General features: G+C 37.6%; 1 protein-coding gene across 4 annotated transcripts in view; it reads right to left on the reverse strand.

Moving 5' to 3' along the window:
- Positions 1-19,399, reverse strand: part of LOC111143064 (EYA transcriptional coactivator and phosphatase 3) — a 107,105-nt gene that overhangs the window by 40,148 nt on the left and 47,558 nt on the right. For 3 of the 4 annotated variants that reach the window (XM_022496508.1, XM_022496509.1, XM_022496510.1), the window contains 4 exons: positions 16,467-16,546; positions 11,817-11,883; positions 9,180-9,316; positions 2,140-2,277 (listed from right to left, as the gene is read on the reverse strand). In XM_022496508.1, the coding sequence (XP_022352216.1) occupies positions 2,140-2,277; positions 9,180-9,316; positions 11,817-11,883; positions 16,467-16,546 (422 nt within the window). The remainder of the gene's footprint in view (positions 1-2,139; positions 2,278-9,179; positions 9,317-11,816; positions 11,884-16,466; positions 16,547-19,399) is intronic. The other variant, XM_022496511.1, reaches the window with a different exon arrangement.

The following is a 19,399-nucleotide window of genomic DNA, read 5'->3' on the forward strand; positions in this document are numbered from 1 at the left end:
TTTAAAAAAAAAAAAAAACAGAACAAAACAAAACTCCTGATCAATGAAAGACAATAAAAAAAGACTATCATATGCTACCAACAAAATTAAGCACAAACACATTCATTAAAAGTCAAGATTACGTTAAAATTAGTTTTGAAATTTCTGAAATTAATTTTACCACTTAAATATTAACCACTTAAACCATCTCAACTGAAGAAAATAACCAGAGACTGGGCCACATATTTATACTGTAGGAAAAGATTGATATAAAGCAGCCAGATCTACTTAACCGAAGGGCTTTCATAAGCATTGCATAAACTGAAGAAAGGGCTTTGATCAGAGTTGATCAAGCCAGAAATATAATTTTTTTTTAGGTTAAAATTATACATTTTAAAGAAATTGCAGTATGTTGACACATATTACATTAGCTTCAGGTGTACAACATAGTGATTTGACAACTCTAGATAACTCTATATGTCAATTGTAGATGAGGAGACACTGCTATTTTGACCATTTTTCAAAAACTGATAGAATTCTTTTTGCTTTTCTTCCATGGAGGGACTGGATAGTTATACAGGGGGAACAGAGCAGCCGGGGACAGCCATTCACTATCCATGCTAAGTAAAACTAAAGGTGGGAGAGAGGAGAGTGATATTGATAGCAGACAACCTAGGTAATTTGACTCTGCCAATACTCATATTTCATTTTAGCCAATTGTTTCAATTTGTATTCTATCAATGTTTCTTTAGAATAAAGGCAAAAATTAATAACTTGATGGTTACCTTCGGCCTTAAATTCTACCCTCTGCCAAAGTTCTAATGAACAACAAAATGTGCCAAGAGGTTAACCAGAAAAGGGAGGAAAAACAAACTTACTTGTTTGTCCATAAAGGTTCTCTCTTATGGGAGAGCTGATATTGACATCATGATTTCAATACCGAAAATCATAAATATTGCACTCATGCTCTGAGGTCAGACTGCCCAGCTTACATCCTGACTTAATTATTTACTAACTGGTAAATGGATCAAGCAGAAGTAGTTCTTAATCATTTAAATGAAAACAATTAAAACTGAGTAGCAAAATATTTTATTTACTATCATCTATATCAAAACACTTTTTTATCACCAAAGTTCGTATCTTAAGAGTACCTCAGACAGGTTTTTGCTGTCCCATCCTCACTCCTCTAGCACCTATTTTATGAGGAATAAAATTTTAAAGCTGGGAGAAATCAGGAGAAAGGAGGCAGATGAGAAGCCAGGTACATGGACATTAATTTCCAATCTGGAGCAATGACAAATTGCCTGTGTTAGATTTGGAAGGGTTGGGAATTAATCCCATAGTGCCTTCTGAATTTCTCTCTCTTTATTCCTAATAGTCCTGTCATAATTCTAACCTTTTATTTTTTTTTTTTAAAGATTTTATTTATTTATTTGACAGAGAGAGATCACAAGTAGGCAGAGAGGCAGGCAGAGAGAGAGGAAGGGAAGCAGGCTCCCCGCTGAGCAGCGAGCCCGATGCGGGACTCGATCCCAGGACCCCGGGATCATGACCCGAGCCGAAGGCAGCGGCCTAACCCACCGAGCCACCCAGGCGCCCCAATTCTAACCTTTTAGAACAACAACTCAGGAAGGCAAAGATGTTCAGAGTTCAAGCTTTAAGGCTATGCTTTTTATCATGAAATAGAAACAAGGCTGAACTTTTTGAGAAGGAAAAATGCTCTCACCAAGAAGCAGCAAGTGGGGGCGGAGGTATGACAACACTGCAGCAAAAAAATGCAGCACACATCTCACTTCTGCCCTACCTGGACTTCACATAAAAGAAAGCAGCAAAGTTCTGCCCCATGGGGAGTCTTCTGCTCATTTATAGGACAAAGTGCCACTGAGAACAGACTAAAAATCAGACAGGTTTTCTGGACACCATGCAAAAGGAAAGGCTGAAGTTCTACGAATAACAAATCACATTTAAAGGCTAAACTACTTAGAAACCACAGTCCCAAATTCTGGGTGCCTAACACAAAAAGCATGCACAAGTGCAAATATCACCCCCTTATGTTTTACAAGACAGTGCTCCTGTATTACCCAATTTGTTTGGAGATACAGATAGACTGAAAACAACAAAAACAACAATAATAAAACACACACAACCATGCCTATTTACCTTGAATGGGATAAGAATAATGTGCTGGGCTTGGCTGGCTTGTGGTTAACCCTGTAGTGCAGGTAAGAACACTGTGTTGACTTGGAGATGGAGTCTGAATTAAACCACTTTCAGGTTTCATACCTGGCCACAATGCACCTGAATCAGATAAATTGGACCAATTACAAACAATACACTGGGACTGAGGAGCATGGTTATGCTTTCAAATATCAGCCAGTAGGTTTAAAACCTAAATCTTAGAACAAAAATAAATTTGCTTGTAAGAGAAAATTACTGATTGTCCCACTCCTAATATACCACAAGCAAATACAGTTTCAAAAACTGAGAAGTGGGGCCACAGAAACAAAAATCTTGTCAAAATCCCCAATAATGATATGTATATAAGTTCATTTCAACGGTTGAGGGAGATTGATCAGGGTTCAGGGAAAAAAAAGCTACTGACACCCAACTGGAGTGTTTATTGTAGAGAGTGCTTGATGATCATGTACACTGACAAATCATTTATCCATTGTCAAGGTGGGAGACATTCCACGTAAGTTTAAAATTCACTTACCCATTAAACAAGCACCAAAACTTTCTAAAATGTATTGAGTACTTTTCTGCCTTCTTAAGCTGGTTGTTTTATTACCTGTTTCTTCTGATTAGGAAAGACATACTTGCTTATTTTTATAAATTAAAAATATTACAGAAATATATAACTTAGAAAAAATAAAGTCATATATAATCCCAGCATCCAGACTTAAGCACTATTAACAGTTTGCAGAAGTCACTTAGATTTCTTCTACATATTTACAAATCTTTTTTCTTTTTAATAAAAATGGGATATTATACATACTGTTCATAATTTGCTTTTCCACATAATACCTATGAAAGACATCTTTCCATGTCAGAACACATAAATTTCTCATACTGATAGATATCATAGCTGTTCACTTTTATTTTATTTTTATCACAATGCTCCTGAGTGACAATCTTTTTCAAATAGATTTATATCCTTTCCTGCCTTCTCTGCAGGAAGGAAATAGTGAATGTACCTTTAGATTTTCTCAGAATTATTGTCACAAAGATTAATAGTGTGCTGTGCTATATATATATTACAGAGACACCCCCAGAGGTTACTGGAATATGTGAAGACATTTGCTTGGTACTAAATACAACTCAGTTATAGTTCTACATCATTTTGATTTTTTCTCTGTGACCTGTCACTTGACAATCTCTTTCTTCTCACTTTACCTCCTTGTTCATTTGCAGTAAACTAGGAAACCATAACGAAGCTTTGCTTCTACACGACAGCCTAAGGATGTCCTTTATGGCGAACAGTTTTAGTGGTAATTTTGGCTATGCAAAAATCTATCTATAAAAAATCTTACGGGGTGCCTGCGTGGCTCAGTTAGTTAAGTGTCTGCCTTTGGCTCAGGTCATGATCCCAGGGTCCTGGGATCGAGGCCCACATCGTGCTCTTGGCTCAGCAGGGAATCTGCTTTTCCCTCCCTCTCTCTCAAATAAATAAATAAATACAATCTTTAAAAAAAAAAAAAGATCTTACTGTCTGGTTGTTCCTGTGTTCTGAATAGCTATGGCTGGTGGATCAGTGTAGTTGAAGCTAACAGGTCCAAGAAGGTTCATCAATCACATTCCAGGTAAGAAATCAATACCAAGGTCAGCCACAGCTCCAAATTCAGTATTAACTCATTTCATTTACTTCTAATCTGATATTGAATTTATAGAAATATAATGCACCGACAATAGGGCCCTGTGCTTCCCCAGGGCACTGAGATATCCAGGTACAACTCAGATCTGTAAAATTTGTTGTTTACTAAATGTAAGGGAGCTGCAAAAATCTCAAATCGACATGGGATGTGGCAATCGCCTTGTCCCAAACTCTTAAAACATAAAAAAAAGTCATATTCTTTTCTTACCTATTAAACATATGAAATAACTTATTTGAGGAAAATGAAGAATACCATCATCTACAGCATGCATTGGGAGGGCTGGCCCCTGTTCTGTGCTTAGTTTATTATTATTATTACCACAGCTAAAGTCCTAACTAAACCTAAATTTCAACACTAAAAATATTTGGAAATATTATTTTTTAACAGTTATGTGAAATTTGAATATCAGCGCCATGATTCTTTGTGGTTGAGTATCATTAGCAAATTGCCATTTCAATGTCACAATAACTTTCAGATTTATTGTAATCGATGTGATTTTTTTTTTCTAAATAGGTTTTGAATCTGAGGTGTTGGATCTGTGAACACATTCAGATTACACTGTACTAAAATACAATCTTATTCATGAGAATAGTATTCCCTGGAAATGTTTCGCCAGTCTCATTATTTAGTTATGTAATTCAGTTTCAAAATGCAAAATGTCTATGAACTGGACCTTCTTATAAGGCCAAAAACCAGAGCAAAGTGTCCAAGGCAAGTAGGAAAATGACTATAGTAGTTTTGAATGTTTTTGACCAGAAACAAGAAGTTGGTATTTAAAATTACAATTATTTTACGATGAAGATAAGAATAAAAGACCACATGAACACTGCCTCTGGCATCACGGTAGCCTTGCTCTGAAAGCATGTAAGAATCTTCCTTTAAAAGTGCCCTTCCCAGAATTCCAAGTCACAGGCAGCATGACCAAATGGTCTGACTATACAGCAATCCTGCCCATAGCGAAGATGAAACCAAACCCTGGTCTCCAGACTCCCAGTCCACTGCTCTATCCCTACAACTACCAAGCTTACCGAGGCCTTTTAAGCACCAGGGGCCTGATGTGGTACAACAGCTGGTCTAACAATGTCAAATGAAGCCAGTCTCTGAGCTCTATCCTCTTACTGCCCCACACTGGGGTCTTATCACAAACTCTACCCAAGTTTCTCAGCACAAATACTTCATCTTTGGTTAGTCACTAACCAGACTAATCTGAGCACTTCCATTTATAGTAATATATATCAGAGTAGTGGATCTTTAGAGAAAAATTAATTTGGTTAGGAACTGAAGCACAAGCCAATGCTCAGGAAAAAACACATGAAAAATATCTTGGTTTGTTGATGCGATAGCTCACTGGGATGAGCTATTACAAATACTAAATAATTAATCTGAGATTTCCCTGATTATAGAGTGAGTAGATGTATATTATAGAAAATGAAGAAAACATAGAAAGTAAAAAAAAAAAAAAAAAAAAAAAAGCAGTCTCCTTGCACAGAAAAAAAATACAGGCAGTTCTTGCTTTTGTAGAGGACTGTGTTACCAGAAACCGGCACATAATGCAACTAAGTCCTTGCCTTGCATGGTTCCCTGATAACTGAGATCAAATCTATAATGCCTGTACAGCAACATGTGCATTTTTCTTCCAAATTATTCTTTATGTACATATTTAAAAAAAAAACACTAACTTGGCATATTATATTGCTTTTAATTTTACATACTGCTTTTAAATTAATAATAAACTTTTCTCAAGATGCTGAATATTCTTTAAGAACGTGAATTTATAAGAATATGATTTCTAACTTTCCCATTCTATAGATACACTGCAATTTAACACATGGCTTTCAATTCAAAATGTAGGCTGTTTCCAATCTTTTGCTGTTTTAAATAATGCTGTGATGAGTATCTTATTTTGAAAATCCGTAGGTATCTCTAATTAGTTCCATAGGATAAATCCCTAGAAGTGAATTTGCTGGGGGAAATGTCATGAACATCCTTGAGGTTTTAGTATTACCAAATCTCCAACTCACATTAGAGTTCTTTCAAAAGAAGCCAGAATAGTGGCAGCTAAGGTGATCTTTTATGAGGTTTTAGTATTACCAAATCTCCAACTCACATTAGAGTTCTTTCAAAAGAAGCCAGAATAGTGGCAGCTAAGGTGATCTTTTATGAGCTCCTAAAAATAAGTGGGTGCCCCTTTCCTCCCACATGTTCACTGAGATCACTGGAAATTAACCCTCCATTCCTCTTTCTGCCATTCCACTACATTTCTACAGAGCTCTTAAAAACAGTATGACCACTATTTCTTTACTTTTACATTACTCACATTACATGTGAGCATTACAGACTGCTCACAGTACAGGCCTCCTAGATTTCCTCTAGTTTTTTCTCCTTTCATCAAGAGGAGGAATATTTTTAAATTTCAAACTCAACTCTGAGACACAGACTAAATTTAGGAGCACTTCTGGAATTAAACCGATCCGGGTTCGATTCTAAATCCAGGCATTTCCTAATTGTATGACCTCAGGCTAATCATTTGATCCTTCTAAGCCTGTTTCCTCATCTATAAAAAGGGATAATGCTACTGCTTACTCCCGAGGGCTGTTCTAAGATTAAATAAGACAATAATGTAAAGTGTGAGGTACTTGTTCCCAGCATACTGCTTGGTATATAAAGCACTTCATAAACATTAGATATTAGAGATTTCCTGAAGCCCTGTTTACATCTGAAATGAAATAACAGACTAGCTAATCTAGTTTTAATGCTAATAGACAGCACTAAGATAAAATTGCCAAATCTTCACAAGAAGAAAGAAAACAGTATTTTCTACTTGAGTGAACGCCCTTTTTAAAAAACCGGCCATATCTATAATTTTCTTAATAAATTCTGAGAATATGCCACATTTTTCATTCATATTACCCTAACCTAAATCTCCCTCCAGTAAGCTTCATATATTACTTAAGAGTCAGATTTAGCTGATTCTCTTTCTCTGAAATACTGAGAGAGGAATTTATGAAACAAGTCTCCCTCACTCCCAAATATTAAACAAAACCAGATTAATAAAAGAGCCTGCTATTACCAATACTTCTTTACAATATAAACAGTTTCAAGTTTTTACCAAGGACCTATTATACAGAATTTTTTTTCTTTAATACATGGGAAATGTAGTGATCATAAAAGATACCATAATATGCACATAGCACTGTGTTAGGTCTTCCATAATCTGAGATCAGAGATGTAATAGGAGTTTTATTCAATACTGAACAGCAGGAATGATCAACTGTTCAACAATGTCATAAAGAGATCTGGGCTTGCTAACAATGAATTTCAACCAAAACAGAAGGCAAAAAACTAATATAAAAATACTTACTTTATACTTGCTAGCTTTTACTAGTCAGCTATTGAAAAATTAACTTTAACATATGCAAAAAGATATAAGCACAAACATATTCACACAGAGTTCCATTTCCAAAAGGATTGCTCAGTCACGGCTGGTTAAATATTTAACAAATTTAAGATTTTAGTATACTGACAGATACTGACAGGCGTGGAGGTATGGACATACAAATGGGGGAACAAGAGCATTTCTGTTTATCTTCTTTCATGAAGTTATCAACTACCACTATTGTAAGGGCCTATTTAGCCAGAGCGATTCCATCTGGTTAAACAGTGATTTTGTTGTTTATGTAGTAAAACTTAAACTGACCCTGCCCCCCACCCCTCAGGGGAACTTACTTAAAAGGAAGTCCAGGAAACCAGGAGAATATGGTGGACCAGTCCCTGATAACAGAGCCCAAATATAAGGTGGGGGGGTCAGGTCAGGTGGAGGTAACAGAGCCCGAATGCAGAGATGAGTTGGGCCAGGTGAAGACATCCAATCAGTAAAGCGAGCATACTGTCTCCCTAGCTACCAAGGAGTGTGGGCCCCACCTTTTGGGTGTCTTTTGGGCGCCAATCCTGACCAAGGTGGTAGGCTAGTTCAAATAGCTACTATGGGGTAAACTGTAATTCAATTAGCCACCCGTGTGTGACCTAGCATGACTGTGCAGCTTTTTCTGTGTGCTATAATCTCACTGGCCACCTGTGTGTGGCCAGGCTCAACCACATGGCCTTTGCTCTATAAAAGTTAGTCTGTGAGGCTGGGAGGGGTTGCCCTCTCTGTAAGAGGCAGCCTGAACGGTCGGTCTGATTCCCGATGCCTGGTTCAAAATAAAGCTTTGCTTGACTTTCCCTTTGTACCAGTCTCGTTCCTTTGATTACGGACCCATCACTATCATTAAAACATAACCTCCCATTTTATTTCTAGTAGTTACCAGGAGCCAAGGCATATTAACAAGCCTAAAACTAAGAGAGCTGTCACTGGCACAAGGGACTAGTCAAATGGGCCAGGTAAAGCAAGAATGTAGAAACCAAAAGCAGGCAACACTAATACATCCAGAATCTGTTTAGAAGATCTTTCTAATTTCCAGTTAGTTTCAGTAAAGGCTACAGAGATAAAATTTTACTAACATGTTGCATATGTGAAAATAATACAGTACTCACTCAACTTTCTAACACTGGTTCTAGGAAACCAGGGAAGAGACAATAAAGCATACTGCAAATATCTATCAATTTACACAAAGAAAAATCAGCACAGATATTAAGTGCTCCCAGAGTCCCAAACGGACTTCCAGTAAATCAATCTAATTCACAGTTCATGTCCAACATACCTAAAACCACAGAACAAACTACGACAAAAATAGGGCTATATAAAATTGGGGATTCTCCTCATTCTAAGATAACTTGTTAGTTCAGCAGAGCAACAACTGATCGGTTTAAGGCAGAGGGAAAAAAAGAGAGGGAGAAATTGACCCAAAAAAAAAAAAAAAAAAAAAAAAAGGAGAGTACACTATAAGGCATACTCTATCTGGATATTTAGATAACCAAGTTTTAGCAGGAAAATGAGTCATCTCAAAATATATTTATTATGCTTATCTAACCATGGTAATGTGTTTTGTATAAAGAAAGTAATAGTAATTCCTCAAAGAGTTTCCCCCAACACTTAAAGATTCCAAGCTTTACAGTCAAGATTTAGTACCTTTCTGGAAATAGCTAAATTTTGGCAGATACACAAATGAGCACTGAAAGTTATGATTTTATTTAATATGCATCAAACATACTGTTGGAAAGTTGCACACCCAACATCTATCACACTTGTAACTGAGTAGATATTCTATAAAGAACAACCCATCATCTTTCAGCTTCCTGATTAGCCATACTTGATATTTGGGGAAAGATCGAAGTTTCTAGGGGATAAAATCAACACTCTTAGAAACTGCTTATAATAGAATGCCTTACCGAAAGGAGGTAGTCCATATGTTTGGGTTGCCTGAGGGTAGACAGCATAGGGTTGAGACTGCTGTAGTGTCTGGTACGGAGTCTGCCCAGGGTAAGCAGTTTCCGACACAGGAACTGAGAGGATATGTGCATAAGGTCTATAAAAGTTCAAGAAAATAAAAACTTTCATATGTGATTTATTTTTAATGAGAAATAGAGGGAAGAGCTAATAACACTAAAAGCAAAAATCAGCAATGAGGAGACTAGCCTTCCACATAAAATGTCTCTTACTATGGTCAGAAGGTAGAATTAAATTTTCCTTTCCAAGTTCTACTATCACTTAAGAAACATTTTTATAGGAAATTTAATAGTTCCAAGTATCCTCCCAATGTCCAATTACTATGCTACAACCACCTGTAATATGCTACATGCAAACTTGTAGATAAAATTTATCTACATATACAACGAACCCCTAAAGTAACAGAAAACTGGACAGAATGGGACTCACAATTGGCTCTTATTCTTCACCCAGCCCTCTGGGACAAACAAGTTCTAAGAGAGAGAGTAGGACTTGAGAGAGGGGTTAGGCTGGTAGAGAAAAGGCAAGCAACCACTACACATCAAAGAACGCGGAGTAGCGGTGGGCCCCAATATTCCCAGATCAAGCCTACAAATCAGGGGCTAGATAATAAAATCTGAGAAGTCCCAGACAGGACTCAGAATCTTCCCACTGATGTTTAAGCCAGAATATACTGTCACTAGTTGCAGCCAACCACATCAGGTTTAGCTAGGGAATTTGAATTCAGCAGTGAAACTTCTGGGACTTTAGCTAGAGGACCCAGTCATTTCATCCACGCAATAAAATGGTCCCACATTTTGTGCACTGAATTTTTAGATACCAGTTATTTTATTTGGTGAGTTATGCTGTACTTACAACGCAAGCGTTTTGTGTACCACATAAATCTGAACAACAAACTACTGCGAGGAAGGAGAAAACATTTTTTTCAGCTTTGGGGGAAAGGAAAATGAAGGAAGGCTATAAACAAGCAGTATGTGAGCTGAGCAGATAAGATGTGCAGAAATGGGAAAGAAAGGGCATTCAAGGAAAAGAGAAAAACTCTGGTAAAGGTACAGAAGAAGGCAAACAAGGGCTTACGCCTATAAGGAGCAAAGATTATATCAAAGGACATACATGAAGTGAAGGGGAGTAGCAAAAGAAGGAAAGACAGCAAAGACCTTGAATTCCAGGCTGAGTTCAGACCAATGTGCAACAATTGGGAGTCACTAAAATTGTTGAGCAAAGAGTGACAAGATCAGAGCTGTTCTTGAATAAAGATTAATTTGACACTGCTTTATAAAACAGGTTAGAAGGGGGAGAAAGTTGAAGTAGAGGTCCAGTTAAAAAACAGCTATAATGCAATGATTCACGTAAGTGCTAAAGAGGTCTGAATTAAGACTGAATGCATAGCTAATAAGGTGTCCTGAATGCAACAGGTATGTAAATTATTTTTTGAATAGTCAGATGAATTTGAAATATGCCTCATGTTCACATCTTTTCTTCTTATCCAGATCTGAACCAAGAAATACCTCAGGTCACAGCTGTTAATCAACTCACATGGGAATAATTTAAAATCTTGGTGACTTCAAATGGATTGATCTCCAGGTATGTTAAAGATCATTATATCCTTTTTTCCTGTAGTGTTCTTATAGCTCTAAGTTATTTTCTTATTTCCTTCATAATGATCCCAGAGAATAGGTTCAGGCATTTCACAGAAGGAAATCATGTGAAAATGACTGGGTCAAAGATGCTATTAGTGTTAAATATTAGATGAGAATTTGGATAACTCATTGAATTGACCTTTTTAGTTCTTTGTTAACTGATGAAAAATTCAAAACATATAAATGAGCACAAAAAGGGGGAAAAAATGCCAGTTTTCTTTTTATGAACAGTCCCATAGGTATCAGTCACCTCTGTTACCAATTCCTTCACGTGTTCTGCCTATGTAAGCACCTGGGCATACATCCAACCTCAATAAATACACTCCTATGTATCTATCAATGTATGTACAGGTTCACTCTTTATCAACAGATGGTTAGTAGTCTGGCATACACCCAGTTCTGTACTGCTCTTCTTGGAGATGATTAGCTTGTGGATCTTAAATGCTGATCTTACCTGTTGAAGGCCCAAAGCACGTTGCCTTTTAGTGACTTCAACCTGCTAAGCCTAACTTCAAGCCTAAATTCTACTTTGAGGACATTCCTAAAGCAAGAAACTGAACAGAGATTAGGCTGAGAAGTCCCACTAGGAGGCTGGCTTGAGCTGTGTTACTGATCTAGCAAGGCAGAGGAAAGAGAGAATGATCAGAGGTCAATCAGTGATATGCTTTGATCACGAATAATATTTCTCATTTTCAGTGGCCATCCATTTACAGCAAGCTCCTGTGTACCAGTTATCTATTCCAGGCAACCATCTACTTTTTAAAAGCATGTTACAGAGACTCTACATTTAGAGGGAATAAAAAAATTGGAGTAGGGTCAGAAAACATGAGAGGTGAAATGAAGTTAAATGTCGACTTACTAAGTTAAATATCAAACTAAATTTTGAAATGAACCTAGAGAAAAGGCATATAGATTTTTTTAAATAATTATTGAACTTACTTTGCAGAATACATTTGTGAGGTATAATCATTGGATGAGCGAGGGATGTAATCGGTGCATGTCATAACTGAAAGAAAGATATCATCAGGTAAAAAGTTAGAACATTTCAAAAATGAAATGAGAAAACTGCATATCTCACTGTAGAGTCTTTCAAACTAAATACCAGATTACAGACGGCACCTGAGAAATTTAAAAAGACTATGCAGCAGAAAATCCCTCTCTCTTATAGTAATGGGTTTAGAGACTTTTAGAGACAGTAGAAGAAGCCAGAATGTGGGGGGCTTGGGGAAGAGCTGAAGGTTAGTACCAGTCGATCTCTATCTTTATCTGTCACTGATCTAAAGTCACAGATGAAGCAACACCCTAAGCTTTCACTGTGCTCAGAGGCAAACTTAAAAACCAAGATCCATATCTAAGAAATTGCATTCTATTTCTTTAGCTTATTCATTCTCTGGGTGTTTCCACTCATCTGAGTAAAAAGCTGTAAGAATGATTTGCAGGAAGACAGATTTGGGGTGGGAGTATCCAGTTTTATTAGAAAATTGTTGCTACTGCTGTGTACAGTGCAGAAAAAGATGCAAGTACACTGCCATACCACTACTTTTTCAGCTTTGTGGTGAAGCCTTTCAAGTCTGGCAAAGCAAAGACAGATCTGAGGAACTGATGTGATGCTCTGATGAACCATCAAGTAAAGAGACTTTCACAGCTAGGGTCCTCTTGACCCCTATGACTTCATCTGAAATAGCTGCTGAGAAGGCTTAACCCTCATGATTTCATCTGTAAATATTCAACTCAAGTCTGATGTGTAGCGAAATCCTATTCATTACGCACTATTTCAATCTATACTGTAGACAGAGTTGTATCATAAAGAACTTGTACCAGATCCCTGAATTGTCCAAGAACTGCCTTCAGCATCTGAGAAGGAAGCTGTGGTTGTTCTACTATTAGTCGAGTTTTAGAGTAAACCAACTAACTTTACTTCTAGCTGGGTTTCCTGAGTGTCTGAACTAAAAAGGGAACGCTGGTCAAGAGCACATGAGCTGCTGGCAATTCACGGCCAATAGTAAGACAAATCGACATCTTGTCCACTGCCATTGTTTAAGGTCTTTAAAAATAATTACTTGAAATCTGTAGATCACATTCATCCATAATAATTTTGACAAAAATGAAAGAGATCTCAACTAGGTCTAAAGGGTCTTCACATCCATCACAGAAAACATAACTTCATTTGGATTCTGCATGACAGTTCCTTCCCTGCTGACAACTATTTAAAAAAAAAACCCAAACCCTTTTCCTCCTCTGATTTAATTCAAGAAGAGATTGACAAAACATCCTAGGAGATTTAGACCAATATTTACTGCTTTGTAGAATGAATAAGGCTTTATCTTTGCAGTACTTAGGAACCGTGAAAGGATTATAAACAGTCAAGGCATAATCTGCTGTAATATTAGAATAGCAGCAGTGGAGATGAGGCACAACCTTGAAATACATTCTGAAGGTAAAGCAGGACATTCTGACGGATCTGTATGTAAGGACTGAGGAAAACAGGGGAATATGGGATAATTTCCAGCTTGAGCAACTGGAGGGATAGTGAAACCCCTTCCTAAAGATGGGGCAGTTTGGGAAAAGAAGAGATTTGATGGGGCTAAGGGAATAAAAAGCTTTCCCACATTTTTTAAAAAGGATTTTATTTATTTGTCAGAGAGCAAAAGACAGCCCTCACGTCCACATAAGCAGAGAGAGCAGCAGGCAGAGGGAGAGGAACTTGATCCTAGGACCCTGGGATCATGACCTAAGCTAAAGGCAGACCTTTAATCCACTGAGACACCCAGGTGTCCCAAAAGCTTTCCCATATTTTAAGTATGACTTTCCTTTCAGAAATCTAAGTTGTGGTGTCAAATAGGCAGGTGGATACACAAATGAAATCAGGGTAGAAGTCAAACTGGAAATGTAAATTTGGAATTCATCAACAATGTATATAATATTTAAAGTAACGCAGTGGATGAGAGGATGCAGAAAGAGGAAAGAATGCTGGATTAGAAATAAATCCTGAGGCCTAACATTCAGAGTTCAGGCAGAGGAAGAAGGGCCAACAGAAGAGAAAGGTGGAAGGAAAAGTGGTGAGAGGCAGAATATGAGAAGAAACGTTCACTACAACTAGTCTTCTCAGAGTAACTGCAAGTAACTAATGACATTGAGAGGAGCAATTCAGTGGAAGAGTGGTGACCGAAGTTAAACTTGAGAGGACTGAATAATGAATGGGAGGCAAGAAAACAAGAAAGCGCAACTCTTTCCAGAAGTTCCAATGGGTCATGGAACAGAGGAAAGGTCTATAACTGGTGGAGAATGTGGAGCCAAAGGAGGGTTTTGTTTCTGTTTTAAGAAGGCAAATACTATGTCATGTCTCTTTACTGACAGGAAAGATTAAGAAGAGAAGAAGAATTTGATGACACAGGCATGGTCTTAGTTAACAACAATACCAAAGCCCTTGGGGAAGGTGAGAAAGGGTTAGATATGGAGCCCAAATAAAAGGTCTTACTGTTGACAGGAGCACTATTTCTACAGACTAGGACTATTTTAGTCCTGATAAGAATGAAGCAAGAAAACATGGGTACAAACACAGGTAGGCTTGAAGATTTGGTGGTGGTGGGAGGATAAGGGTTTTTTTTTGTCTGATAACTTCTATTTGCAATGGAGCCATCGGTTAAGAATGAGGAAAGGTGAGTGAGGATATGATATTCTGTGAAATATCAAAATGTAAAATTCATTAGCAAAATGTAGTAGGATTTCCAAACATGCTGGGTGCCTATTTGAGGCCTTGTGAGTCAGCCAAGTAGATAATTTATCCAATAATGTTTAGCTATGTGAATGCACTTAAAGGGAAGATGGAGAGTTGTATTAAATTAGGACTGGGGTTTAGCAAGGAGAGTACAAGAGGCAAAGGTATTGAGGGTATTTATAAGGGAACAATTATAATAAAGAGCCATAGAATCCATGCGGAGTGAAAAGGGACATAAAGGCAGACAGATATGATGACAGGTATTGGATAGGTCATTTACATGGATTTCGAAATCACCAAGAATAGTAAGAGTTTGGATGGAGAAGAAAACAAAGAAGACCTAGTCTTTAAAGAGCAAAATGACTAGTAGTTCAGTTTAGGGTAAAAAGAAAGGCAAGGGAGGCATAAATATGTACTTCAAAGGAACTGGAGTTTTCGAAGGGGAAAAAGAGAAAGAAATATCTGGAAGGAGCAAGAAGACTCAACTTACTTCCTGGCCCTGGAATATATTAAAAAAATAGGTTTTTTTTCTTGGGGATGAGTGGGACATCAAAAAAAATCAGAGACTTTTCACGGATTAGAGCAGTTCCCACAGTGTGGGCAGTTTCTCATATGCATCAGAATCACCTATCTTCTTATACATTCCAATCCACATCAGATCTATTGAATGATAATCTCTGAAAATGAGGCCAAAATTCTACATTATAAACAAGCATTCCAGATTCTTAAGTACTGTAAGAGCTGGAGAACCACTAGACTAGTACCTTTGAGGAAATAATATACATAGTTCAAGATATACTATTTCCTTCCTTTTTTTTTTTTAAAGACATCATTTTCTAATATATGGAAGCATGTCAGGTTAAGCATAACCACCTTAAGAGAAGAAAAAATCCCCTAAACAAGTGTCTTTTAAAAAAGTGTCTTATACAAATTTATTCTTTTAAAGTACATGGTAAAATATGGAGGGGCACTGATATTTAATTTCAGGGATGACTATTTGTCCTGTGGAGGCAACCTGGGGGCATATGTGGGTATGCTAGAGAAAACTTACATCTTCGCAAAAAAAACCAAAAACAAACAAAAAAAAAAACAACCAAACAAACAAACCCAGAACACTCTATAAAATTTTGTCCATTATAAATTTATCTTTTCTATAGGAGAAAGCAGGTTGGTAAGTGGAGGATGTATCTTATTGGGGTGGATCTCCCCCAGCATCCAGTATCAATTCTGGGCTCTTTTTTTTTTTTTGAAGATTTTATTTATTTATTTGTCAGAGAGAGAGCTAGAGAGCACAAGCAGGGGGCGCAGAAGGCTGAGGGAGAAGCGGGCTCCCTGCTGAACAAGGAGCCAGATGTGGGACTCGATCCCAGGACCCAGGGATCATGACCCAAACCACAGGCAGACGTGTAACCAACTGAGCCACCCAGGCGTCCTTCAATTTGGGGCTCTTAAGGGGATTACTTTTCTTTTTGGCACAGATGGATAGGTAGAGTCATTTGGTTGTTAGAAAGGTGGAGAAACAGCAATGTCTTTGGAGCAGTCAGAGGTTGGCCCATAAACTTTTCTGATTGTGAGTAAGGCAGTATTACTTCCAGAACATCAACTTCAAAACAAAACAAAAATAAAATCACCAAGTGTGACTCCTCAGGTAAATGGATTCCATGCAATTTTCTTCCTCAGCTGGTATGTCAAATATATGAGAACACAAGGATGAAAACACACACACACACACACACACACACACACACGGACAGGAAAGGCTTCTGGATATAAGAAACAAACAAGGCAATCAGGGAAAACCAATTATAAAAGAATAGCATCATCCATCTATAAGAATACCTCTTTCATCGTGCACAGAATACAGTACTTACTTTCCTCTGACATGGTAAGGTTTGAAGCAAGGCTTGAAGTTTCAGGTTTCTGATCACTGACTTCAGGGCTGCTCACTTGACTGAGAGAACCAAAATGAAAACATTAGCCCCTCATGGACTTGATGTGTTGCTAAAAGTGATTTCATCAAACCCATTTCTCTTCCTACGCTACACAAGTAAGAGGCAAAGTAAGTCTTCATGGTATCATTATTCTTGGTTTTTAGCAGCTACCTGAAGAGGTAGGGCTGGGGCTGGTACCTTTAGCAGTTCACTCTTCTTTCTCACATCCCAAGACTCCTGTTTTCCTATCACTCAGAAATTCCAGCTAAGTCAGAGATAAGTCAGAGTTTTTCTAAAGAACTTGGGGTTTAAAAAAAAAAACAAAAAAAAACCAACCAAAAAATAAGAAAACAAACCAAACTTTGCTGTCACTTTGTTTCCAAATTTCCAGAGTAAAATGGGGAGATTCCTGATTTCAGACAGTGGTTCTCATAGTTACTTGAGAATTTTTTTCAAATTATACATGCTTGTTTCCAAGAAGGGGGTTCTGAACCTTAAAATGGCTCATTTTATTGTATTTCTCTTTTTTCTCCAATTAAAAAAAATTTTTTTTAAAGATTTTATTCATTTATTTGACAGAAAGAGATCACAAGTAGGCAGAGAGGCAGGCAGAGAGAGAGGAAGGGAGGCAGGTTCCCTGCCGAGCAGAGAGCCTGACTCGGGGCTCGATTCCAGGACCCTGAGATAATGACCTGAGCCCAAGGCAGACGATTAAGGACTGAGACACCCAGATGCCCCTTATTTTTCTTAAGTAGGCTCCATGCCCAATCTGGGGTGTGAACTCATGAACCTGAGATCAAGAGTCACATGCTCTACCAACTGAGCCAGCTAGGCACCTCTGTAATTAATTTTTAAAGCTAAATCCCCAGATGAAGTTTATCTATTTACTCAAATGCCTGTATTTTTGGAATAGCATTTAATGTACTAACCAAGGTGTGACTATGGGAATTGAAGAGTAAGGGGAAGAAATCATACTGACTGGTTATATCAATGTTCCCCAAACTTGTCTATTATTATAATTACCTGAATAATTGGTAAAAATACAGACTTCTAATCATGCCTACTTAAACAGGATTCCCAGGAAATGGGTATAAAACTAGACAAGAACTTCATATTCCAACTACAATGACTGTTTTGTCTCCTATGTATAACTGGATAAGTCTGGGGTTCACTGTTATACCCACTGATGAAAGACTATTTCTAGACCCTGTAACTTAGAAGGTCTATTTGTATAATCTGGTATACGATGGTATAAAGACCTATGGTCCTAGAATCTTATGTTATAGCAAAATCCCCTACATATTCAACTAACTGTTTAGAGATTCAACAGAAGCAAGAGTGCTAATGGGACACCTAGGTGGCTCAGTCAGCTCAGCATCTGACTCTTGATTTCAAGAGAATATTGTAGAGAAGCAGATAAATGGGTAGATTTGGTCAAAACAGAAGCAGATAAATGGGTAGATTTGGTCAAAACAGAAGTAGATAAATGGGTAGATTTGGTCAAATCAAATTTGGTAGATTTGGTGACAGGCAAACAAGGCAGTATCAAACTATTTCTAATTTCTCTTTGAATTAGGGAGAACAAGATCCCCAGCTGAGTGAATGGGAACAGAGTGGAGGGGAGGTAAGATGAAAGGAAGGGGAGGAACCAGGAGGTAAGGAGGAAGGGAGGGGAAGAAAGTTAATTTTAGAGGCTAGAAAATAAAACACACGGGGAAGGGTAGATGGACCACCAAGAATCTTTAAGTGCCTGTTTGAGATGCAATTATAAATGAAAACAGATCAGTACAGTTTTGTGTTTTTCCATCACAAAGTTCAGGTGATTGGAAATAAGCATGGAATGGGTGGATAGTTGGGTTTGACCAGGGTTGTGGTTTTGCTAAGGAAGTATGCCACAGGGGAAAAGGAGAAGTTAAAAGGAGAAGTCCCTCACAAAATGTTTGTAAGGGACTGATTAAATTAATAAATCTTATCATTTAAACAGCATAAGAAAGATACAGAAGTCTTTTTCTGTGGGAGGGGTCAATGGTTAAGAGTGAAAATATGACAGCTCATGTAATGGGAAGTGCATAGGAAGATATCATATGGGAGTGTGGGAGTAGCTACATGAGCTAGAATGCAGTGTGTGGTACTAAAATAGTCAGATTCTGGAAATTAAGATGTTAGAGGTGATGTAGTTACTGGTTCACAGACAAACAACAGGAAGTAAGAACTGTAGAAAGCAGAAAACCATGGCATTGCGGAAGTGAGAGCATGAGGTGCAAAGAAGCTGCCTCTTGTCCAAGAGGGAGTGGAGCTAATGACTAAGGCATCCCATATCCATTTGGTAATTAACACCAAATCCCTTGGGTTTCCCTTATTTCTGCTTATTCTTCCCATTCTGTTTATTGTACATCTGACTGGAGAATATATACTGTTATGTCTCTTCCATATATCACAGGATCTGGTAGATAACATGAGTTCAGTACATATTACTGAATAAATAATGAATGAATAAGAAAATATCAGCGCTTATTTGTTTCAAGGACAAACTACTGGAAGGAAATTTTCATCTTAAACCAAGTAATTTCAAAACATAAAGTCTGATGGGGCGCCTGGGTGGCTCAGTGGGTTAAAGCCTCTGCCTTCAGTTCAGGTCATGATCCCAGGATCCTGGGATCATATTGGGCTCTCTGCTCAGCAGGGAGCCTGCTTCCCTGACTACTTGTGATCTCTGTCTGTCAAATAAATAAATAAAATCTTAAAAAAAAAAAAAAGTCTGAGATGCTAAAATTAAAAAAGAGAGTAGTCAACCCAAAACACGCCCCTATACTAATCAGCATATGAAAAAGGACTGTAAGTAGATCATTAAAAAGAAATTCAACTTTACATAC

Source organism: Enhydra lutris, unplaced genomic scaffold (assembly GCF_002288905.1).
Source record: "Enhydra lutris kenyoni isolate GAN:26980312 unplaced genomic scaffold, ASM228890v2 scaffoldscaffold9, whole genome shotgun sequence".
Taxonomy (NCBI): Eukaryota; Metazoa; Chordata; class Mammalia; order Carnivora; family Mustelidae; genus Enhydra; species Enhydra lutris.